This window comes from Rattus rattus, chromosome 5 (genome assembly GCF_011064425.1).
Source record: "Rattus rattus isolate New Zealand chromosome 5, Rrattus_CSIRO_v1, whole genome shotgun sequence".
Classification (NCBI taxonomy): domain Eukaryota; kingdom Metazoa; phylum Chordata; class Mammalia; order Rodentia; family Muridae; genus Rattus; species Rattus rattus.
The window spans coordinates 1,176,570-1,196,666 of record NC_046158.1 but is presented as its reverse complement, the minus strand read 5'-3'; the positions used below and the strand labels follow the sequence as shown (position 1 = coordinate 1,196,666).

The 20,097-nt window shown below is 42.7% G+C and overlaps 1 protein-coding gene across 6 annotated transcripts in view; it reads left to right on the top strand.

The window, feature by feature from the left end:
• Positions 1-20,097, top strand: part of Mapkap1 (MAPK associated protein 1) — a 205,588-nt gene that overhangs the window by 31,664 nt on the left and 153,827 nt on the right. For all 6 annotated transcript variants that reach the window (XM_032902686.1, XM_032902683.1, XM_032902688.1 and 3 more), the window contains one exon: positions 6,830-6,978. Coding sequence is in view for 4 of the 6 variants with exons in the window: in XM_032902683.1 (XP_032758574.1) it covers positions 6,830-6,978 (149 nt within the window). In the remaining 2 variants the exon portion in view is untranslated. The remainder of the gene's footprint in view (positions 1-6,829; positions 6,979-20,097) is intronic.

Sequence of the window (20,097 nt, the reverse complement as noted above, 5' to 3'; positions counted from 1 at the left end):
TAAAACACTTTAGAGTGATTAGATAATGTCTCCAAAATATCCTCCTTGCTGTCCCAGCACCTCCCAATACTGCCTTGGCCGGATGGATGCCTCATATATCTCAGTTGACTATCCCCATTGGTGCCCAGTAGTTCTAAGGCTGGCAATATCAATGGTTGCTGTGTGATTAGCAGGGCCTCCTGGTGCTGTATTCGTTGCTTCATAGTCTTCATTCTGTACATAGGAGAAGGGATAGTTGCCTGTGATCACGTGTGAGATAGGAAGACGAATAACTCACCAAAGTCACATCCACGATTTCCATCCAGCTTTGTTTTCCTCCCTAAACCACACTGTATGTGCTTCTTGTTTTCTCTGCAATGTTTTCATTAGGTCCCATTCCTCTGAAAGAGGCCTATGTAGAACCAGAAATCCCATTGTTGAGCTGAGTATGGCAGTACACGCCTGTCATCCAGCATTCTGGAGGCTGAAGTAGAAGAATCTCAAGATTAGAGTCCGCCTGGGCTACAGGGTGAGACTTGGCACTCACACACATGTACACATAGACCTTTTCTTTTCATATATCTCTCTAATTGATTCCTTACAGTTTTCAGTGGTTTCTTTTTTTAATGTGTCATGTTTATGTGAGTTTGCATGTATGTGTGTGCATGTGTGTGGAGACTAGACAGTGACTCAACAAGTTCCTTCCTTCCTCACTCACTGTCCATGTTATATATGGAAGCAGGAGCTTTTCATCCATACTGGGATCTCCTGCCCACTTCTGCTATGTCACACTGGGATTAAAAGCTTTTAGCTTTGGTCCTTGAATTTGTTTGGCAGGCACTTTATCTGCTGAGTCATTTCTCAGGCCCTAGCTTTCCTTTTGATATTTTAAAGATCTGACTGGGCTGCCTCTGTTACACCTCTCTCCATTGTGTTTAACATGACCTGAAACCGTGTCATTCACTCACATTGTTTCTTTCAAGGTCCTGTGTATTTTGGTGTGGTTGCTGTGAATCTCCTCTTAATGAAGACAAGAGATAGCTTCGCTCTCATTCGTAGGCTGCCCTTCATTTGCTTCTACTTTCAAATCTTAAATATATAAATAAATAACATAGCGTGAGCTGAGCACCTCGGCTGTCTGTGCAGCAGGTCCCTTTCCTGCTGTGGAAAGTCTTCATCTGCCTTTTGTTTCATTCCTTATTAGAAGAGTCAGTGTAACTATCATGAGCTCCCCCAGAATGCTCTTCTTCCCACTGATTTAGTGCGTGCGTGTGTCTACACATATGCTATGGTGTTTGCATGAAGGCCAGAAGAAAACTAAGGAGTTGTTTCTTGCCTAGGGACAAACTAAGGTCAATAGGTTTGTCAGCCTTATCCTCTGAACCTCTGACTGGCCCCAGTGTGGCCTTTCTTAGAGGGATTAAAGCATTCTTGGATGGTGACACAAATCCACATGACATTAGAGTAAGACCACCTGAGTGTCCTGTGACTCAGACTTCAGAGACAGATATGGACATAGTGTCCTCCGCAGCCTGCATTGTCAAGAGTTGTCACTGAAAGGCGAGAGAGGAATCTGGGAAATCGTAAGCCAGTAGTCTCCCCGGGAACCACTGTTGAGATTGTTGTGCATTGACGCCACATTTTGTGTGTACAGGTGAATGTATTTTTAAGCTGACCACATGATCATTTGTGTGCACAAATAGTTGATAAGTGTATCATTTTGTAATGTCTGTAGAGTCTCCACTTTTTGGTTTTCCAGACAGGGTTTCTCTCTGAAGCCCCAGCTGTCCTAGAACTCACACTGTAGACCAGGCTTAGCTTGAACTAAGAGATCCACCTACCTCTGCCTCATGGGTGCTGGGATTAAAGGATTGTATCGCCATCACCCAGCAGATACTCTCTACTTGTAACATGTCTTATTAGAGTTATTTCTGGAGTTTATATTTCCTCTGTAAATAGCAAGTTCCTTATAACTTTCGTCTTCGTACTTGTTTATAAATAAACTATAGAAAGCAGCCTTTTAATTTTCTTTATAAAGAACTTGCTTTTTCAGATATAATTAATAATTGAAAGAATTTAATTTTCCTTGTCTGTTACATACAAACTTTCTTTAATATCAAACATCTAGTGTAATGTTTCTCTGGTTATCTCACAGTGTTTTATTTTGCTTTCTTCAGATTTGAATCTAAGGTTTGTTTGTTTGTTTGTTTGTTTAGAGACTGGGCTTTGCTATTTATTTAGCACAGGCTAGCCTGTGTAATGAATCCCTTCATAATAGTTGTGCCTTTGTCTTACAATCCTGTCGTTAATCCTTCTTAGCTACTATTTCTCCCCCAATCAGAGCCAGCAGTTTCCTGAGAGCATCTTTGGTCTGTTTTAATGACAGCAGGGCCTCTGACGGCAGCCCGAGTGCTGGTGCTGTTTCCAGACTCCTCTTCCTTATGGTTTATTGGCGAGGCACAAGTACGGAAATCAGGGCTGAACTGACTTGTAGACCTCTGGCTGCAGAGGTCATATTGTTTTGTTTGCTTCTGGCAAGATCTCCCTATCTTGCTTGTAGCCCAGGCTGCTCTGGAATCCCTCATCCTCTCCCCACAGGCATTGCCCCTACCGTTGCTGCCCAGACATTAGTTGTTTTGATTTTATGCTCATGTGTCTTTTTCCTTCTGTTGAAATTTTTGATTCTGGATAGAAAATTTTCTGTTAGAAAATGTATAGCCAAATTATTACATGATAATTCCTCTCTTTAAAAATTAAAAACTACCAACTCCTTGTTGTATGTAGTCTCTTCTGTTTCACTTTTCTTTAGGTTGAAGAGACTATACTTTTAATTTGGTAGCTATAGGAGTTTGGATATCTTTCTAGGATCTGTTGATGGGTGGAGTACAAGATGTAAGAGAGAAGAGTCATGCAGCTTCCAAGCTTGGGGCATTGTGGAGTTGAATTGCCACTGGAGAAGGGGACGGCTGTAGAGGAATTAAGTTGGGAAAGGAATGGTCATGGTCACTGACTCACAAGTGACAGCATCAGATATAAATGTGTGTGTGTGTGTGTGTGTGTGTGTGTGTGTGTGACAGTTTGATGATTTAACAAATATGTTTACCTATGATCAACACCACAATCATATGTAGAGGGGTTCTGTTGCTCCTCAAAGTTCTCCTTCCTCAGAGGCGAACATTGTTGTGGTTTACATCACTGCAGTTTAGTTTCACTTCCTGTACATGGTATTTAAATACTAGGCTAATAGAGGTCACTTAGGACGGAAACGTAGATGGAGAAAGAAGAGGCCAAAGGCAAACTTTGGAGAATTCCAGTGACACAGGGAGCCAAGGGGGAATCTACAATGTGCTGAGGAGTGCTGGCCTGTGGGAGAGCACAAGTCACATGGAGTAGAGTCCTGGGAAAGCCAGTGAGAACAGTGATTTAGAGGAAAGGGCTACCAGCCATGTCAGACGGCAGGGGAACTGAGGAAAGTCCAAAGAAAGGTGTTGTTTGTGTGTGTGTTTTCGCTTTGTGTAATCTCATGAAAGTTAACTTGGTGGAGTGGTGTGACTGCAGTGTTTGGTGATTGGGATTGAGTGTCGAGAAGGACAAGACAGCAGGAATATAGGCAGTGAGTGGCTTTGAGCAGCAGAAAAATGGTCCAGTAACTAGACGAAAGGGCTTGGGCTTTTTCTCTAATGAGCAGTAGTACTGTATGTGCTGCTGGAACTAATGGAAAGTAGAAGAAAGAGGTCAGGACTGGGACCTCTGCTCAGCACCAGGAGCAGGAGCTTACAGGAGAACTGGGCTAAGAGAGAGGCTCTTCCATGGTGCAGGCGAGAGCACCAAGACTTCTCCTTGGTCATCTCCGTTTCCCCAGGACACACAGAGCTGGAAGGAGACGGCAAGCTGGAGTGAAAATTGGTCTGAATGGAAAGAGCTAATACATCATAACCCTCCTGAAAACACGCTCGGGGAGTTACTCTGCCTGTTTCTCTGTGGAGTCACTAGGAACCTATTTCTTAAGCTCAAGAGGACAGAACACTTAGCACTGTTAATACTGGACCTTTCCTTCCTCAAATGTGGCTATAAAACTGTTATATACAGATTACATGTAGCAAGTTAATTGTAACATTGAAAACACCACCTTAGGGGCTGGAGAGATGGCTCAGTGGTTAAGAGCACCCGACTGCTCTTCCAGAGGTCCTGAGTTCAATTCTCAGCAACCACATAGTGGCTCACAACCATCTGTAAAGAGATCTGATGCCCTCTTCTGGTGTATCTGAAGACAGCTACAGTGTAATTATCTATAATAAATGAATAAATAAATCTTTAAAAAAAAAAGAAAAAAAAAAGAAAACACCACCTTAATCCTCCTGCAATAAGTTCTTCAGATGTGTATCTGATGGTATCTTAGTCACTGCTCTATTGCTGTGAAGAGGTACCTTGACTAAGGAGAGGAAACTTCAAAAGAAAACACTTACTTGGGAGCGCTCTCATAGTTTCAGAGGATTAGTCTGTGACCACCACGGTAGGAAGCTGTCAGGCATGGTGCTGGAGCAGTAGCTTAGAATGTTATATCATGAACCAGACAGCAGGTGGAAGAGGGGGAGGGGAACACGGGAAGAAGAGGGATGAATAGACAGACAGACACTAGGAATGATGTGGGCTTTTGAAGACTTAAGACCCACCCCCAGTGACACACATCCTTCAGCAAGGATGAGAACCAAGCATTCAAACATAGTAGTTTATGGAGGCCATTCTAGTAAGACCAGCACAGATAGATTGTGTGTTTGTTTATATGCCCAGAATCCAGATTTAGGCAGTGTGTGTTTAAAAAGAATGATCTGCCAGCCCTGACCCCAATCACAGTTTTGATTGAAATAACCTACTACAGGATGCTGTGGATACGTTAGGACAGTGACAGTAATTGTTTGCAGTTTCCATTTTGTAAGTTAAAGTTTTATCATCAGTATGTGTGTAGGAAAGACACCGTGGCCACGCATCACCTAACCACTTGAAACACATTCACAGAATTCTGCCTGGAAGTTTTGGTGTTGAGTGGAGGGAAGGACTGGCACAAGCTGAGTTGATTATGATGACGCTAGCTTGTGCGATTTTATGGTTTGGTTTTGGCTGGAAGTGGCAATGTGAGTGCATTTGCAGGGATTGGTACTCCCTGGGGCCTTGGAACCTGTCCCTTGTGGAGGGGGCACCACTTTGTCATCTGGCTCATTGTACAACTCTAGAGACTCAGTTGAGGAATTCGCCTTGCCAGCCTTTGATAAGCTGGTGGAGTTCTAAAAAGTTATTAAGTTGTTTAGGAAGCATTTCTGAGAGGTGGAAGGGCTGCTGTGACAGATTCTCATGCCAGGATAGGCTTCTGTCCAGAGTGCTGGTTTGTGGAGCAAGAGGCTCTCATTAAACTCCAGAGCTAGGTGCACTGTCCAGTGTTCTCCAAGTCCAGTTGCGGAACCCTCATCCCCCCAAAGGACAAGGTGTTTCTTTATAACAGACCAGGCTGTGAAGCACTCCTGCTAACCCCGTTCCTTTGACACCACCAACTCCTCCCTCTTTTCCCCTCTCCATTTTGGGAATTCTGACAGCGAGGTCTTAGTTACTTGACTCATGTGCTGTGGGGCTCTAGAGTAGAGAATTCTGGAGGAAAAAAGTTTATTTCATCTTGACTTTCATGTTTGAATTATTTTTAATATTTTCTTGTAAATATTTTGTAATATTTTACTTGTAGTGAAATGGATTACAATATCATTTACTAATTCAAAGCAGGATATGTGGGAAGAAAATATACAATTCTGGAAATAAAGTTATTTCCCACAAGCTAAACTGAGTGTTTTATGGAGAAATAAAATGTTCCATACCAAGATAAAAAAGTTGTAAAGTAACTAATGCAGAGTTCCATTGTTTTCCTTTGATTTAATTTGACATTGCTTAATCATTAACTAGTATTGAAGCTGTTATTTCAGATTTAAAAATCTGAGATGGAGTTATATAAAAGGTGAAGTGTAGATAGTTTAATATTTATGAAATGGAAAGTGTTCTGGTTCTCATGTACCTACCTTGATACTGCCTTGTTACTGCACTGGTCACACTGGTTACCTTGGTGGATGGTTAGGTGAATTTATAGAGCTAAATTATCGTCATGAAGATTGTGGAGCTGTCTTGATTCAGTGATGAATAAGAGCTGAAAACTTTGGTTTGATGGAATTTAATTTGAATCTCTTCAATCAGGCAGCAAGTTTTATTGAGTTTGTGATGTGTTCTTTAGCATCTCCATTGGTGTAGAGCTCAGCTCTGGGGTTAGCTCTAGCTGCATGATTCTGGCCTGACCAGAACTCGCAGAGCTGGCCTCCGCGTCGACATAATTGGCAGTACTACAGCCCATCTCACAGGCTTGTTGTGAAGGGTCAGTAAGCTGCACAAAGGAGGGCTACATCTTTGTTTCTCCTTTTCCTTGTCTGTTTTTGTCCTCAAGATTTTATGCTGGGTGCCATTGAAATGTTAAAGATCTAGGTTTTCTGGATTGACACACCGGAGAGGTGGGGTGAAGTGTTCAGTGTCACACAGCAGTGGCTTCTGCTGAAGCCTGGAGGCCCCCACTGTGAACACTCTTCTTAGGAAAGCTGCTTTCCTTCAGGACTCTGCCCTTCTCAGTCACAGTCCAGGCCTGGGGGCTCGCTGCCCCTGCTGTGCACAGCCCCCGAAGTGCATTCCAGGATTTCTGTATACATGAACCCCAACCCATCTCTCCACATGCTCTCTTTAAGATGCAGAGGAGGACTTTAGGAAGGTGGACAAACTGTCTGATGTACATAGTGACCGATGATGTTTTTATCCTTTTCTATTGCAGCCCAGGAGTTAAAGTCACTGTTTGAAAAAAAATCCCTCAAAGAGAAACCTCCAAGTTCGGGCAAGCAGTCCATATTGTCTGTGCGCCTGGAACAGTGCCCTCTGCAGCTGAATAACCCCTTTAATGAGTACTCCAAGTTCGATGGCAAGGTAAGTTCAAAAGTAAAAAGGCTTCCTCATCCCTTTAAGACTGAGGGAGTTGTTGTTGCCATTATTGTTGTTGTTATTATTATTATTAGATTTAGGTTTCAAGACTGCTTCAGTATTATAAAACACCACAGTTTTAAGACCATAGATGTAAAAAGGTAAGAGTGTGGGCTCATTGTTTCCGCAGTAATATTTAGAAGGTTGATGTGTAAGTCTGCACACGCCCTCAGTTTTTGCTTCTCTCCACTTAGAGTCCAGGACTACTTTAGTTTTCCAAGATGCGTATTCTGCATACATGCAGTATAATATATTGTAATGAATGTAAAGCTGAATGTGATGGTGCATACCTGGAGCTCTAACACTCAGATGCCAAAGAGGTTTGAAGGTGGTGAGCTACGGCACAAGCTCTTGTCTCTAAAACCATAAAAAAAATAAAAAATGGGCCCCCCCCCACGGGTAGAAACAAAGGATGGGCTGTATGTGCCTATTTATTTACCTGTTTCGTCTCCATGTCCTTGAGAGTTTGGGCTGGGTAGGATGAAGAGCTGTGCTGGAACAGCCTTGGCAGTGGGTCTGGGGTGGCCTGCATTGTTCTGTCCACTGTCCACAGCTGCAGAAACTGTCAGGGCTTTCCTTATGGATTCCAGCCATGCATTTTGGTCTTTCACTGTTGGGGGTTCCTGCTGAATATTGCCAGGGATGGTGACTTTTATTTTTCCCTCCTATTTTTAGTAATAGTTTAGTGTTATAAAATTAAAGTATGTTTATTTTCCTTCTAGAAAATGGCCACTGTTTTAGGAGGAGCCTGGTGATGTGCTGAGCCTCAGTTCTGAGCTGAGTTGGACCCTTTTTAAGAGACAGTTGATTTTTTTAATTTATTGCCACCGTGTGTGCTGCCTGGCAGTGGTGTGGGGTATTGAGTGATAGCTTGCTGTCTGGAGGGGTTGTATGTGATTTTTCTCATTTCAACACCATTGCAATTAATAAACAGCAGGGCTTTGCTCATGTCTACATTTTTCTTTCTCACTTACTAATTCTGTTAGTTATTATCTTTGAGCAGAGATCTTTTTCTCTGAAACATTTTACCATCTTCCTTAGGTGGGACTCAGCACATGGCCATCAGCAGTAAGGCTGTTGCTGTCTGAGGGTGGAGAACTGGAACTAGAAGCACAGCACATAAGTAACACACAGGCCCTCAGGTGCCCCAGAGCTCACCCAGAAAACACCCAAGAGCACTCCAGTCCTTTTAGGTTGCATTGCTCTGAGCTTGTATTTAGTTCACCCCGGCTACCCAGGGATATGGAAAGTAGGAAAAGGAAGGAAGTTTCTCCTGGATCCTGGAATGTCTCTAGCTGCACTGCCTAGGATGCATTTTAGATGGATGAGAAGCTCTTCTGAGCTGGGACAGAAGAGCTCCCATAGCTGATACGGTTTCATTGTTTGATGATGAAGAATAGGTAGAATAAATAATGTGTGATTTCATGCCAACCAGCCAGTCAGACTTTACATTAACAATGCATTCCAGGACCCCACTTCCTATTAGCCAGGTTTGCATTTGTCAGAGTTGTGAGCACTGCCTTCTCAAGTCCAGGAGAAGTCTCCCCAGTCTCACTGGGATGTTTGTTAGACGTGTGTTTGTGTTTAAGTTGCCCAGTGCTTTGTCATCATGGGCCTTTCGGTGGTCCGCAGAGAGTGAGCGTTGATTGAGAAGGGTTTGTATATTGATAGGTCTATCTTACAATGCCTGCTGTATATTACCCATACATTACAGATACAATTACTAAGACACAATTAACCCTTGCTCATCCATTATTCAGTATTGATGCATTTGGCAGGTGTGTGATGAAGGTGGCTAATATTTGAAGGATATTGTACTGTACATATTAAATCAGTCTTTATCTTTGGGAGAGGCGTCAATATGATCGTCAGTGGCATCTCAGTGATTAATAGAGAATTATACTTGAGTCAAGCCTTTTTGTAACCTAGAAATTAAAATGACTATTCAAATAACACCTCAAAAAGATCAAATTAGCATTTCGTGATTACATAATAATGGGATTGTAGTCTGCTAACAGCGCCATGGCTGCCTCCAGAGCTGAGGTGATGTCAACCCTGGATGATAAAGCCTTTCTGTACAAGTCGGCTTTAATCTTTCCAGACTGATCCTTCCCATAAATCATCTGACCTCCGTACTGAATTGTTGTTACCGTTGTAACTTAGAGTTATTTTATTTTATTCAGCTCATATTTAAGAAATGAAATGAGTATTCTGTCTTAACGATTCATCACCTTGTTATTGGGACTACATGTTTTTCCTCAAATATAAGGGTTTTTCTTGTATTTAATACTGTATATGAATATGTAAATAAATAAATGTCTTGTATAATTACCTGTATATAAATATATATGTATTTGCAAGGAATTTTTAAAGCCACTAAAACATATACGGTGCTTTGTTTTCTTTTTACAAATATTCATGATGCTCTCTTTGGGAATAGTGCCTGCCTTATTTACATAATTAACTGAGTAGCTTAGGTCTCCTGGGCAAATGGTAGAGAAGAGAATCGGGGAGAGAAGGGGACAGGAAGAGTTTGGGGTCTAATTAAATATGCTAAAAAACTACTTAATTATGTATTTCCTCAAGAGACCAGTGGCTGTGCAGTTGTCCTCAGGACGCTGCTGTGTGGGCTTTGAAGAGAGGGTTTGTTTCGGGTGCGGAGCTGGGCTCTCACAGCAGTAAAGCAGACATGTCTGGTGTGCAACCTGCACACTGGAGCTGCTGCTTCTAGTCAGTCTAATTTCTTAGCACTTTTCCTAAATGAAAGTATTTTTAATTTTGGTTCTGTAGTTAGCCAATAATTTATAAAAAATATTTTGAGGCTAATATATTTTAGAGCATTGGGTTGAGAGGTCTGTACTTAGTTAAGATTTTTGACAGTTTGGAGGGAGGGACATGCCAGGCTTACAATGTCTGTATTATGGTTTTGGCAAATTGATCATGGTGTCTGACTTGGTTTGGATCTTTAGATTAAGTCTGTTTACTGAGCATTTCAGAGAGGTTCAAGGCAGCCTGCAAGGAGCTCTAGGTGAGCTTGGTCTGCTGAAACACATTTCAGCTTAGCATCTGCATGAATGAATTCTGTTTTTGTCTGTTTGTTGATAGGCGTGTAGGGGTGGGAGGAGTGGTTTTTTCCTGAGGATAGACTCTGGGCCTCCTGTGTGATGGAGAGGCGCTCTGTCACTGAGCTGCCACCCTGGCCACGTTAGAGACAACATCTGTGAAGCCTCCTTCAGAAAACACAACCTCTGCTGTAGGTTGAGGTCAGAAACTTTGTGCTCAAGTTCTGATTTCACTGTGGGGGATGTGAGCTGTGCTCCGAGATGGTTGATATAATGAGGGTGGGCTTTCCGGGAGGCACTGGGTTAAGTGTCCTGGAGATGCTGGGTCATGCCCCACCGAGTTCTTAGAGGGTGAACCCAGGGTTTCGTACACACACGTGCTAAGCATATGTTCAACCACAGGGCCCCAACTTTATGTTTAGAGAAGTGGATATAAGCCAGGTGTGGTGGCACACTCAGGAGGTAGAGGCACCATTTTGGTGGTGCTCTAAACACAGGAGGAACAAGACTATTTATTTATTTATTTATTTATTTATTTATTTATTTATTCACTCACTCACTCATTTATTTGGAAGGTAATGGCTACTAAAAATCAGTTGGAAAGACAGTTGTGCATGAGTAATTGTTTGGCAGTTGTAATAAAACATTAGGTATTCTACCTACTGTGACATAGCTAAATTCTATTCCCTAAATGTGAGGGGCATTATTTGCCTTGACAAAAGCTTGAAAAAGCAGAAGAGGGCTGGTTCCCACCAACAGCTGTGACTTTGATTGTGTTAACTTGTTAGAAAGTAGCCACTTGTCAGTTAGAAACTGTTTTAACGGGAAACTGCAGGGCGTGGGGGAGGGGATAATTCACCACTGCTAATTGCTTGGCTGTTAATTTTCATAAGTGTTGATAGAAGCAGTTCCTTAAATTAAACTTTGTTTAAAATGTATCAGGGGAAATATTCCACAATGTCGAGCCTGAAGTGAAAATTAATATGAATGCCGTGGCAATTAACACATACTGGTTAATAGCTTTTAGCAGCATTTTGGGATGATAGTCCTTAAATACATTTTTGCATGCTGCTCTTGTTTCAGCATTGTTCTAGTGGATGTCTGGGTAATTATGAACAAATGTTTCCTATAATCATTGGCTTTTAATAGCTCTCTTCAAAGAAAGTCACTTGAAACTTTTACAGAAAAGAATGACGTCACAAAGAAATGTTATGCACTTAGAAAAGGTCAATGAATTGAAACCATGTTTTAAATAAACAGCTGGGCTAGACAGGTGGTTTTATGGTTAGTGATTAGGAGCACTGGCTGCTCTTGCAGAGGACCTGAGGACCCAGGTTCCACCCTTAGCACCCATATGGCAGCTTACATGTCTGTAACTCCAGTTTCAGGGGTGCACAGCTGTATACATCAAATAAAAATACTAAAAACAAAAGCAGCCATAGAGTAAAGGGCTCCTCATCTGAAGTTGGAATTTTGCTGTTATTATGGGAATGAGACCTTCTAATGTGTTACTTTAGCTTTAGAATATTTTCTAAAATAGTGATAGTTTGGGTTTTTGATGTTGGCTGTCTTTCTCTGTAGTTTGGGTTTTTAATGTTGGCTGTCTTTCTCTGTAGTAGTGGCCTTGAATTAAGAGCCCTTTGTCCTTCCTTTTCTTCCATCTGCCAACATGGCCTGTCCACCCTTTGTCTCCTACCCCCAGGGAAATGAGAGAAGCTAAGAATGAGGTTGGCTGCATTGGTACCCTCTTTCTCACACACAATCCACCCCTCTTTTAATAAGGGGTCTCCTGAGGTCAACAGTAAGTTCCCAGTCAGAGACAAGCACAGGGTGACTTAGGGTGTTTTTAGGAGATGTCTTATTCTTTTGTTGACTTTCTTCTGCACACTCTGTTATCTGTGTCTATCCATCCATCTATCCATCTATTTGTTTTTTGAGGCATGGTCTTTCTCCTTGGCTGTCCTGGAACTCATGTAAACCAGACCGGCCTTGAACTCACAGAGACCCACCTGATTCTGCCTGCCCAGTGCTGGCACTAAAGGCGTGCACCTCCACACCTGTCTTTACGTGCTTTTTTTTTTAATAATGAAGAATAAAGCACCAGCATATCAGTGGTGGTTATTCACTTGGTGACTTATTTCCATGACTGCATTTTCCAGCCTTCCTTTTCGTAGACCAGAATTTGTTAGTCTATTCCTAAAAGGTGTCAGCCCCTCACCACCTCTCTCATTTAATGTATATTGATAGAGTGATCGGCTTCATTAGTTATCCCCCCCCCTTTGTTTTTCATGACAGGGTTTCTGTATGTAGCTCTGGCCGTCCTGGAACTCACTCTATAGACCAGGCTGGCCTTGAATTTAGAGACTCACCTGCCTCTGCCTTCTGAGTGCTTGGATTGAAGGTGTGTGCAACCACTGCCCGACTCATTAGCCATCTTTTAATGAGATATTAATGAGATATTTCCCCTTTATCATCTTCATACCTTAGCCTCCCCAGTGCTGGATGTACAATCATAAAACAAAGTGGAGAGGATGTCTGCTTAGTAAAGTGTGGGGCCGTGGCCTGTGCTGAGGGAGGGAGGTGCAGCTTACTTCCTTACACTCCTGCCTTTCTGTGGAGAGGTCTGAGTGGATAGCAGCACTTACGTCTGGGTAGTGGTAAGGATGTAGACTTGACTTGTGATGGGTGGGGCTTCATCCCTTGGCGGCAGGGAATAGATGTAGGAATATCTCACTTGAATGACAGCACAGCCATCAGTGAGGAACTGGACGAATCGGAACCCAAGGTTAGGCAGCAAATGAGGCTGCTGAGGCAGACAGTGGATGGCTGGGAGACGTGTTCTCAGTAACCTGCAAGTTCTGAGAGCCTTGAATGAGCTCAGATGGAGCCTTGAGGTAAGGCGGTGTGTGTGTGTGTGTGTGTGTGTGTGTGTGTGTGTGTGTGTGTGTGTGTGATGGGGGGGAGTTGTTTGTTAAACCCACATGTAAAGCAAGTGTTCTGCCACTGAGTGTTTACCACAGCCCTTCAGTTTTGTGTGTCCAGACGGTCACTGGGAGTCTGCTGAATAGAGTATGCTGGAGCAGGGTCTGCAAAGACAAAGACACAAATCAAGAAAGTTTTACCCTGGTGAGAGATGAGTGGGCAGGGGTAATGGGCTTAATTGATGATGGGATTGGAGCTGTATTCAAGTGATATCTAGTATATAAAACTGGTTAGACTCGATGGTTGATGTGTAGGGAGATGGAGCAGTATCCCTTAAGAAAGTAAGTTGATAGTAATTCTTAGGCGGTAGCGAACTGGGAAGTCAGGTGTGGCTGTGTTTCTGCTCTTTGGGGTTGCTACTGAAGCACTGCTTTCTCCCTAATCCCACCAGGTTCGTAGAGGAAGTCTGGCTGGATGTGTTCTTAGCTCTGAGGTGCCAGGGAAAGCCTAGGAAACAGCCCTTACTAGTGCTGGCAGCTGATGGGGGCATCTTTGACCTCACCTTGCTCAGCATGAATTGCAGTAGATATTTTTGTTTCTCAAAGCTCTAGGCCCTGAATTATTTATGTTACCTATGTGAAATACTAATGTTGAGCTCTCCAGCCAGAGCGGAATCTGGAGCTCTCAGTCTTGTCGTGGTGGTCCAGCTGGTCTTGACCTTAGTAGCTCAGGTGATACCTGGCTCTCATCTCCTACACACATGAACTAGTGTTTATTAGCTATGCACTACTCTACCCCGGTAATCTTCATCCTCTAAGTTGTTTTGAGATTATAATATCGTCACATCACTCTCCATTTCCTTAAGGTTCTTAATGCTGTTGTCGTTAACAGAAGTAGAGCCACTTTGACAGGAACACGGGTATGGAGTCTCTTCCCGTGTTAGCCGTGATGGTGCCGTTCTTTCCCTGGGCTCTTCACATGGCGTTTCTCATCTGTGAGTGTTGTGTGTTTTCTTATCTGGGGTCCCATGGTAACAGACAGTAGTGGTGTATACAGGGTTGTAAATGAAAAATTTTGAACTCTTGAAAAGTTGGTGTGTACATGTGCACGCTTGTGTGTCATGGCCCAGGGTTTCTTACCTCGTTTTACAGATGAGGACAAAGGCTGCGAAAGGGTACCCCACTAGTAGGTAAGAGAGTTGGAAAGAACTTCCTTTTCTTCAGGCCCAGTGTCATAGCTCTTTGCTGTATTCTTTTCTTCATTGTTATGAAGAGGAAAAAATCTTATGCTTGAAAATTTTCAAAATTTAAAAACAAGTTTTTTCTTTGCCAAGTTTAAACTAGAATCCTGATAGAGCAGTTTGGGTCTTACCATGAGTTGTGTGGTTGGATTAAGTTGCTGTCTCTTGAGAGTCCCAGTACCCTCAGAGGTAAAAGGGAACATGAAGACCAAGGGAGGGTGTTGGGGAAGGTTTCCATGTAGACTTCACTGTCCTCCTCATAGGATATGTCTCTTCCCATTGTTCTTCTTGTGCGCTGAGTGGACTCACCCTACTCTCTGGCCTCCTACCTGTCCATTTTAGCCAATGGCTTACTAAACAGCCACTCTGGATTGATTCATCTTCAACATTGCATACCAGCCTTGCAGTTAAGATGTAGCTAACTCCTTGAAGGAACTGGGCGGTAATGGAACCAGCGGGTGAAGACCCTCCTCCAGCCCCCGTTTAGGGGATGGAATTCAGGGCCTTCCGAATGTTAAGCAAGTGCTCAGTCACTGCGCCACACCCCCAGCCTAGACACCAGCCTCTGCCTTCAGGGTCGTACTCATTGCTGGGGACCCTGAGTGCTGGTTTGTGGCTTCAAATGCATCAGATTGTGAGAGGAATAACCCGTGAACATCAAGCTGTGACGTAACATGATAAGCCCTGTGTAGAACTTGAGATGGAAGATTCTGGGGGCATGAGGACAGCAGTGGTGAAGAGCGGGCACAGCTATCCCTGCTCTGTCTAACTCTTCTCCTCCGCTGTCAGAATGTCTGTTGTAGAATTCCTAGAAAGCAGAGGTTCTGTGTTCACGCTTGTAATTAAGCTTACAATGACATTTTCCACACAAATGTGGAAATTTTGAATGGTGGTGGTAAATTTCAGATGTAGTTGCTCTTAGAGGCCTGCTTTGAGGCAAGAGCTGTGTTTTATTCAAGTCTCTTTCTTCTCCCTTCTGTTATGCTGAAGTTTAACACCTAGACAGAGATACATGTAAGAAAGTAACTTTAGGGAATTTGCAAAATATGCTGCTATGCAACCAAAGATTAAATTGATTTGTTATATGTGCATTTAGCTACAATTCATTTTAATTGTCTGTATGAAGTTAAAAAATATTAGTGTCAGATAAAGATTCATCACCAGAGCGTGATTTGAGGCTGGTGCTGGAGCATGCAGGCGTGTGCTCTGCAGATGTTTGTGTAAGGCGCTGTCTTTCCTGACAGCAGTTAGAAAGTATGGCTATAGTAATCAAATTGTGCTGCAGCGACTCTGAGGCTAGGACCAGATTGAATTAAAATAGATATAAGATTTATGAATAGCAATAGCTGTGATAAAATTTCACTGCCTTTTTCAACAGGAAGGACTTTCCACAGTGGAAAGAAGAAAATCTAATAACCACTTTCCTAAAACCGTGCTTTCGTTGACTTTCATTTTCCCTTCCTAATTACAGCATCAGAACAGTAACTTGCAAGGGCATTTTCTGTTTTTTCTCTCTTTCTTTGGCCATAATAACCTTTCTTATCCCCTCCCCCTGTTGTATTAAATACATAGCATTAAAACAAGCGTATTGATATAATACTGCTTTAGTTTAGAAGCACAGTTCCTATAAGCAGCCCAATTAAGAGAGGTGGTTAAGCCCCCCACTTAAAGCTTTATTAGCACCACTGTAGCTGCATTTCCTGAGTTTCTGTTTTGTGCTCGGTTCTATAAATTGGCCTGTGTTCTCTGCCTATTCCTCAGGCTTCTGTGTGCTCTAGGCGCTGATGATCAGGGCCTGGAGCACAGCAGAAGGGAGGCATGGTGTTGTAGTCTCTTTATTTTCTCCTTCTGAGACCGTCTTGCTGTGTAGAACGGGCTGGCCTTAAACCAAGGCTCTGCCTTTCCTTCCGAGATGACGTTTTTGTGGGACTGTGCCTGGCTAATTTTAATATTACTCTGTCCACAGGAATTGTTTGTTGAAGACAGGGTGTCTCTGTGTAGCCCCTAGCTGTGTAGGTCCTTGCTGTATAGACCAGAATGACAAGATCTCAGAGATCTGCTACTCCGTCTCAAAGCATGTACCACCACACCCTGCTTGTCCACAGGAGTTTATTGGACTAAAGTCACTGGAATTTTTTTACTTTCCAGGGACCTTGTCACAGGACAAACAGTTCTTTAATATTAATCATGTATGCATTTTTAAAATAGAGGACTTCTGTGCTGATAGAAGATGTTGACATGGTGGCTGTCATGATGTTGCTTCTGCCTGCATGGGGTGCAGGCTGAGATAGGAGGAGCTCAAGGTATACTTTGCTTACAGAGTAAGTTGAAAGCCTGTCTGAACTTAGTACATACATCCTTATTTCAAGTGAGATCCAGTACATTCTGGGTGGTATGACTGTAGATGAGACCTCGCTTCAGAAGAAGAAAGAAAATGCATGTTTACCATGTGGAAGAGCCGAGATTCAACCCCAGTACTGCAAGTACACAAATGAGCACGCATAGGATGTTGTTTCTGAAGGGACGTTAGAATCAGCTTTGTCAGGCTTCTCTCCAAATGACTTGTGTGGTGAGAACACTGCCTGCCACTGCTTACGTTCCAAGCTCAGTCTACTTACAGGATAAGTAGGAGGCAGAGGGTGCTGACTTCTTCTCCCAACATTGGAATGCTATGGATGTCTTCTTAGGTGAAATTGGGGAAGGAAGCTCCATCACATTGGCCACTGCTCCCTGGCTGTCTTTCAGAGCGAGCTCTGTTCTGTGCTTGTACTGGGCTCCGTCGCTCAGATGTTGGGGGACACTGTTTGACCTGAGGGTGGCCTGTTCTTTTGTGAGCATGGGTGGGGTCTGCACTGCAGCTTTCTTGCAAAGCCCAGGCTTGATTTCCTTCTCTGCCTGGTCAGAGGCTGTGCCGTCTCCCTTTTGGCTCAGCTGCCCTTTCTATTCAGCTCTGTTCTGGCCTTCTTCCTCTTCTTTCTCTTCGTAATAACCTCTCTGTGTATGAGCACAAAGGATAGAGAATGAATTTCTGTTTGTCTTGTTCTCTCCTCTTGGTGATTTTGAGATTTCTCTCCACCTTCTGCATGTCTGAAGATCTGCCACATTATGACTGATGATAGTGCTGTGTCTAACATGCTGTTGAATATTTAAAAAAACACATTTTTCATATTCAATTAGGTATACAGAGAAAAATGTTAAGATGTAATTTTGATCTTGAAATGCAGTTATGTAGAACTAGAAACGGATATTATCTCTTTAAATGAGACAGCAAGAATAGGTCTGTTGACCATGAATAATTTTTGTCAGTTTTGCTACCCCGGCAGATCCTTCATTAAGCGTTCAGCATTAAATTAAAATAAAACCAGTTTCCAATAGTAATTAACTTGAGTATATCGGGAGGCCATTATTCACATTAAAGTAACCTTTTAATAGCTCTGCCTTTAACTTCACTGCAGGTAATGACTTTAAAGAGCACTTATTAAAAGAGAAATGGTAATGAGCTTTAATAAAGCAGAACAACTTGAAAATTAAGAACCATTTTCTGTGGAACAGGATGTGTAGGTGTGACTTCAGCACCACACTAACGCTGCTGGTAATTCCTCATCTAGTCTCGTAATGTTAACAGTGATCGCAAAGGGACAATGGTATTACAGAATTAATTTTGCCATTTTGGGGTGAAATTGTGCTAATATGGAATATTGTGTTTCATATTTTTCAAGGACTCTTACTACTAGGAAGTATGAGTTGCTTGCAGTTGTAATTCTGGGCCCTTATTATGCACCCATCTTTAATGAAAATAATTAAGGTAAATGGGTTAATGAAGGTTGTCCTGAGCCATCTTGGTAGTTCATACATTAGCCACTTGCCTTAGGAGGTGCTAAGGTGATTAGTAAAGCCTGTTATCCTCCTGCCATCCTTTCTTCTAAGGACACCCCGTGAAGATCTGTGGCTTTCTCATCTGTGCGATCCCCATCCCCTCTCCACCTCTGAGTGGAGGCTGGCTCCTTCCTGAGTATGTCAGCTTTTAATCGGAGCTCCGATTGGATTGAGACTATTCCTTTTGCTGCTGGTGTTTGTTTTTTGAGATACAGTCAATCTAGATGGCCTAAGCTGGCCACGATACATATGGTCTTCCTGCCTCTGCCTCCTGAGTGCTGGGGCTAAAAATGGCATCACTAGCCCAGCTTTAAGTTCACAAATTTAAGAATTGGTATTTCTTGACTGTCCAACTGATTGTCTTAAAAGACAGTGTTCTTCTGCATTTATTTATCAGTGCAGAAATTTCAAGTGAAATTCTTGTCAAATATTCCAAAACTAGCGATGATAGCGAATTTCTTTCCTATGTTCACAAAACCAAATTGGGGAAGTTTTGGTGAATATCATGATGTATATCAAGAACTAATGATGTCACTATGCTCACACTCATGCTCCTGCGCACGTGTACACGCAAAGTCACACACACACACCCCTATGACTGAGAAAATATACATATAAAGTATATTTTAAGACGCTAATCAGAAAACTCTTCAAAACTATCGGATTTCATTATTTCTGTGATGGAAATGCTGGAAAACAACCTAAAAGCCCAGCACTAGAGAACTGAGAAGAGCTCGAGCATCAGTCTCTGTTTAATAAGCATTAACTTATAATAAAAGTGATGGCACCTGTGTTACTGCTTGGCAATGACAGACTTTTGTACGTTCGTAAAAGCAGGTTATGGGAATTGTGTACATTGTCATCAAGTGTGTACATGTGCACTTGTGGGGATGCGCACAGAATACAGAGTACCATGTTTTTGTTGATTCAGCAGTTGGTGTTTTGATTTCTTTTTCGAAGTGATTGCATTGCCCTTTTAATTGTGATGATGACAAAGAAACAGAGATGCCTAGATCAAAAGTTTTAAGGAAAAAAAAAACCGATTACCTACCTTATTTAGAGAAATTTGGTAGGCTTGGTTTAGACAAATGAGGCTGTTTCAAAATAGTGAAATGTATTTCTTTCTTTGTTTTTCAAGAGAGGATTTCTCTCTGTAGCCCTGGCTGTCCTGGATCTTACTCTGTAGACCAGGCTAGCCCAGATCTCTGTGGTTACAGGCATGTACCACCACATGCAGCTGTGAAATCTATTCTTATGAACTGTTGTCGGGCTGGAGAGATGGCCCCATAACCTGGGTTTCATTCCTAGCAGCCATAAAGCCGCTCCCCAGAACCTGTTGCTCCAGCCTTAGGGAGTTCTCCACCTACTTCTGGCCTCTGAGGGCACTGAATTCATGTGCACAGATCCACACACAGACCTACAACGAGAATGAAAACTACTCCATTCCCTCTACATGTGCGTGTTTACTACTGACGTCTTGAACTATCAGATTAATTCTTTTTACAGATTAAGAAAAAACATTGAGTACTTGTTTGAACACCTCTCTTCATCATAAGTCAGCAGATGTTAAGTATCTGCTGTATCCAGAGCACAGACTGGTCACTGGGAAAGGGGAAAGGAGGCCCTGCCTTTAGGAATTACACAGGGCACACAGGGTGACAGTGTCTGCTGTGCTGAGTCCCCCTGTGCCAGGCAGCACATGATTCTGTGATCTAGACATTCTTACCCCATGTTGATACTGACCAGCTCTAGGGGAAATGAATTAAGCAGTTTTCCCACAATGATACCTGCTGGGGTACAGCTTTGGGTCCAGATTATATGATGTTGGAGTTTATACTGTTTTAAGAAGAACTACGAGTCTTAAGAGAAATCTTTTTAAAGCTGGATATAGTATCTGTGCAGCCTGGTCTGCGCAGAGAGACCCTGCCCAAAACAAAGAAAAAGAAAGTAGAAAAGGAGAAATAT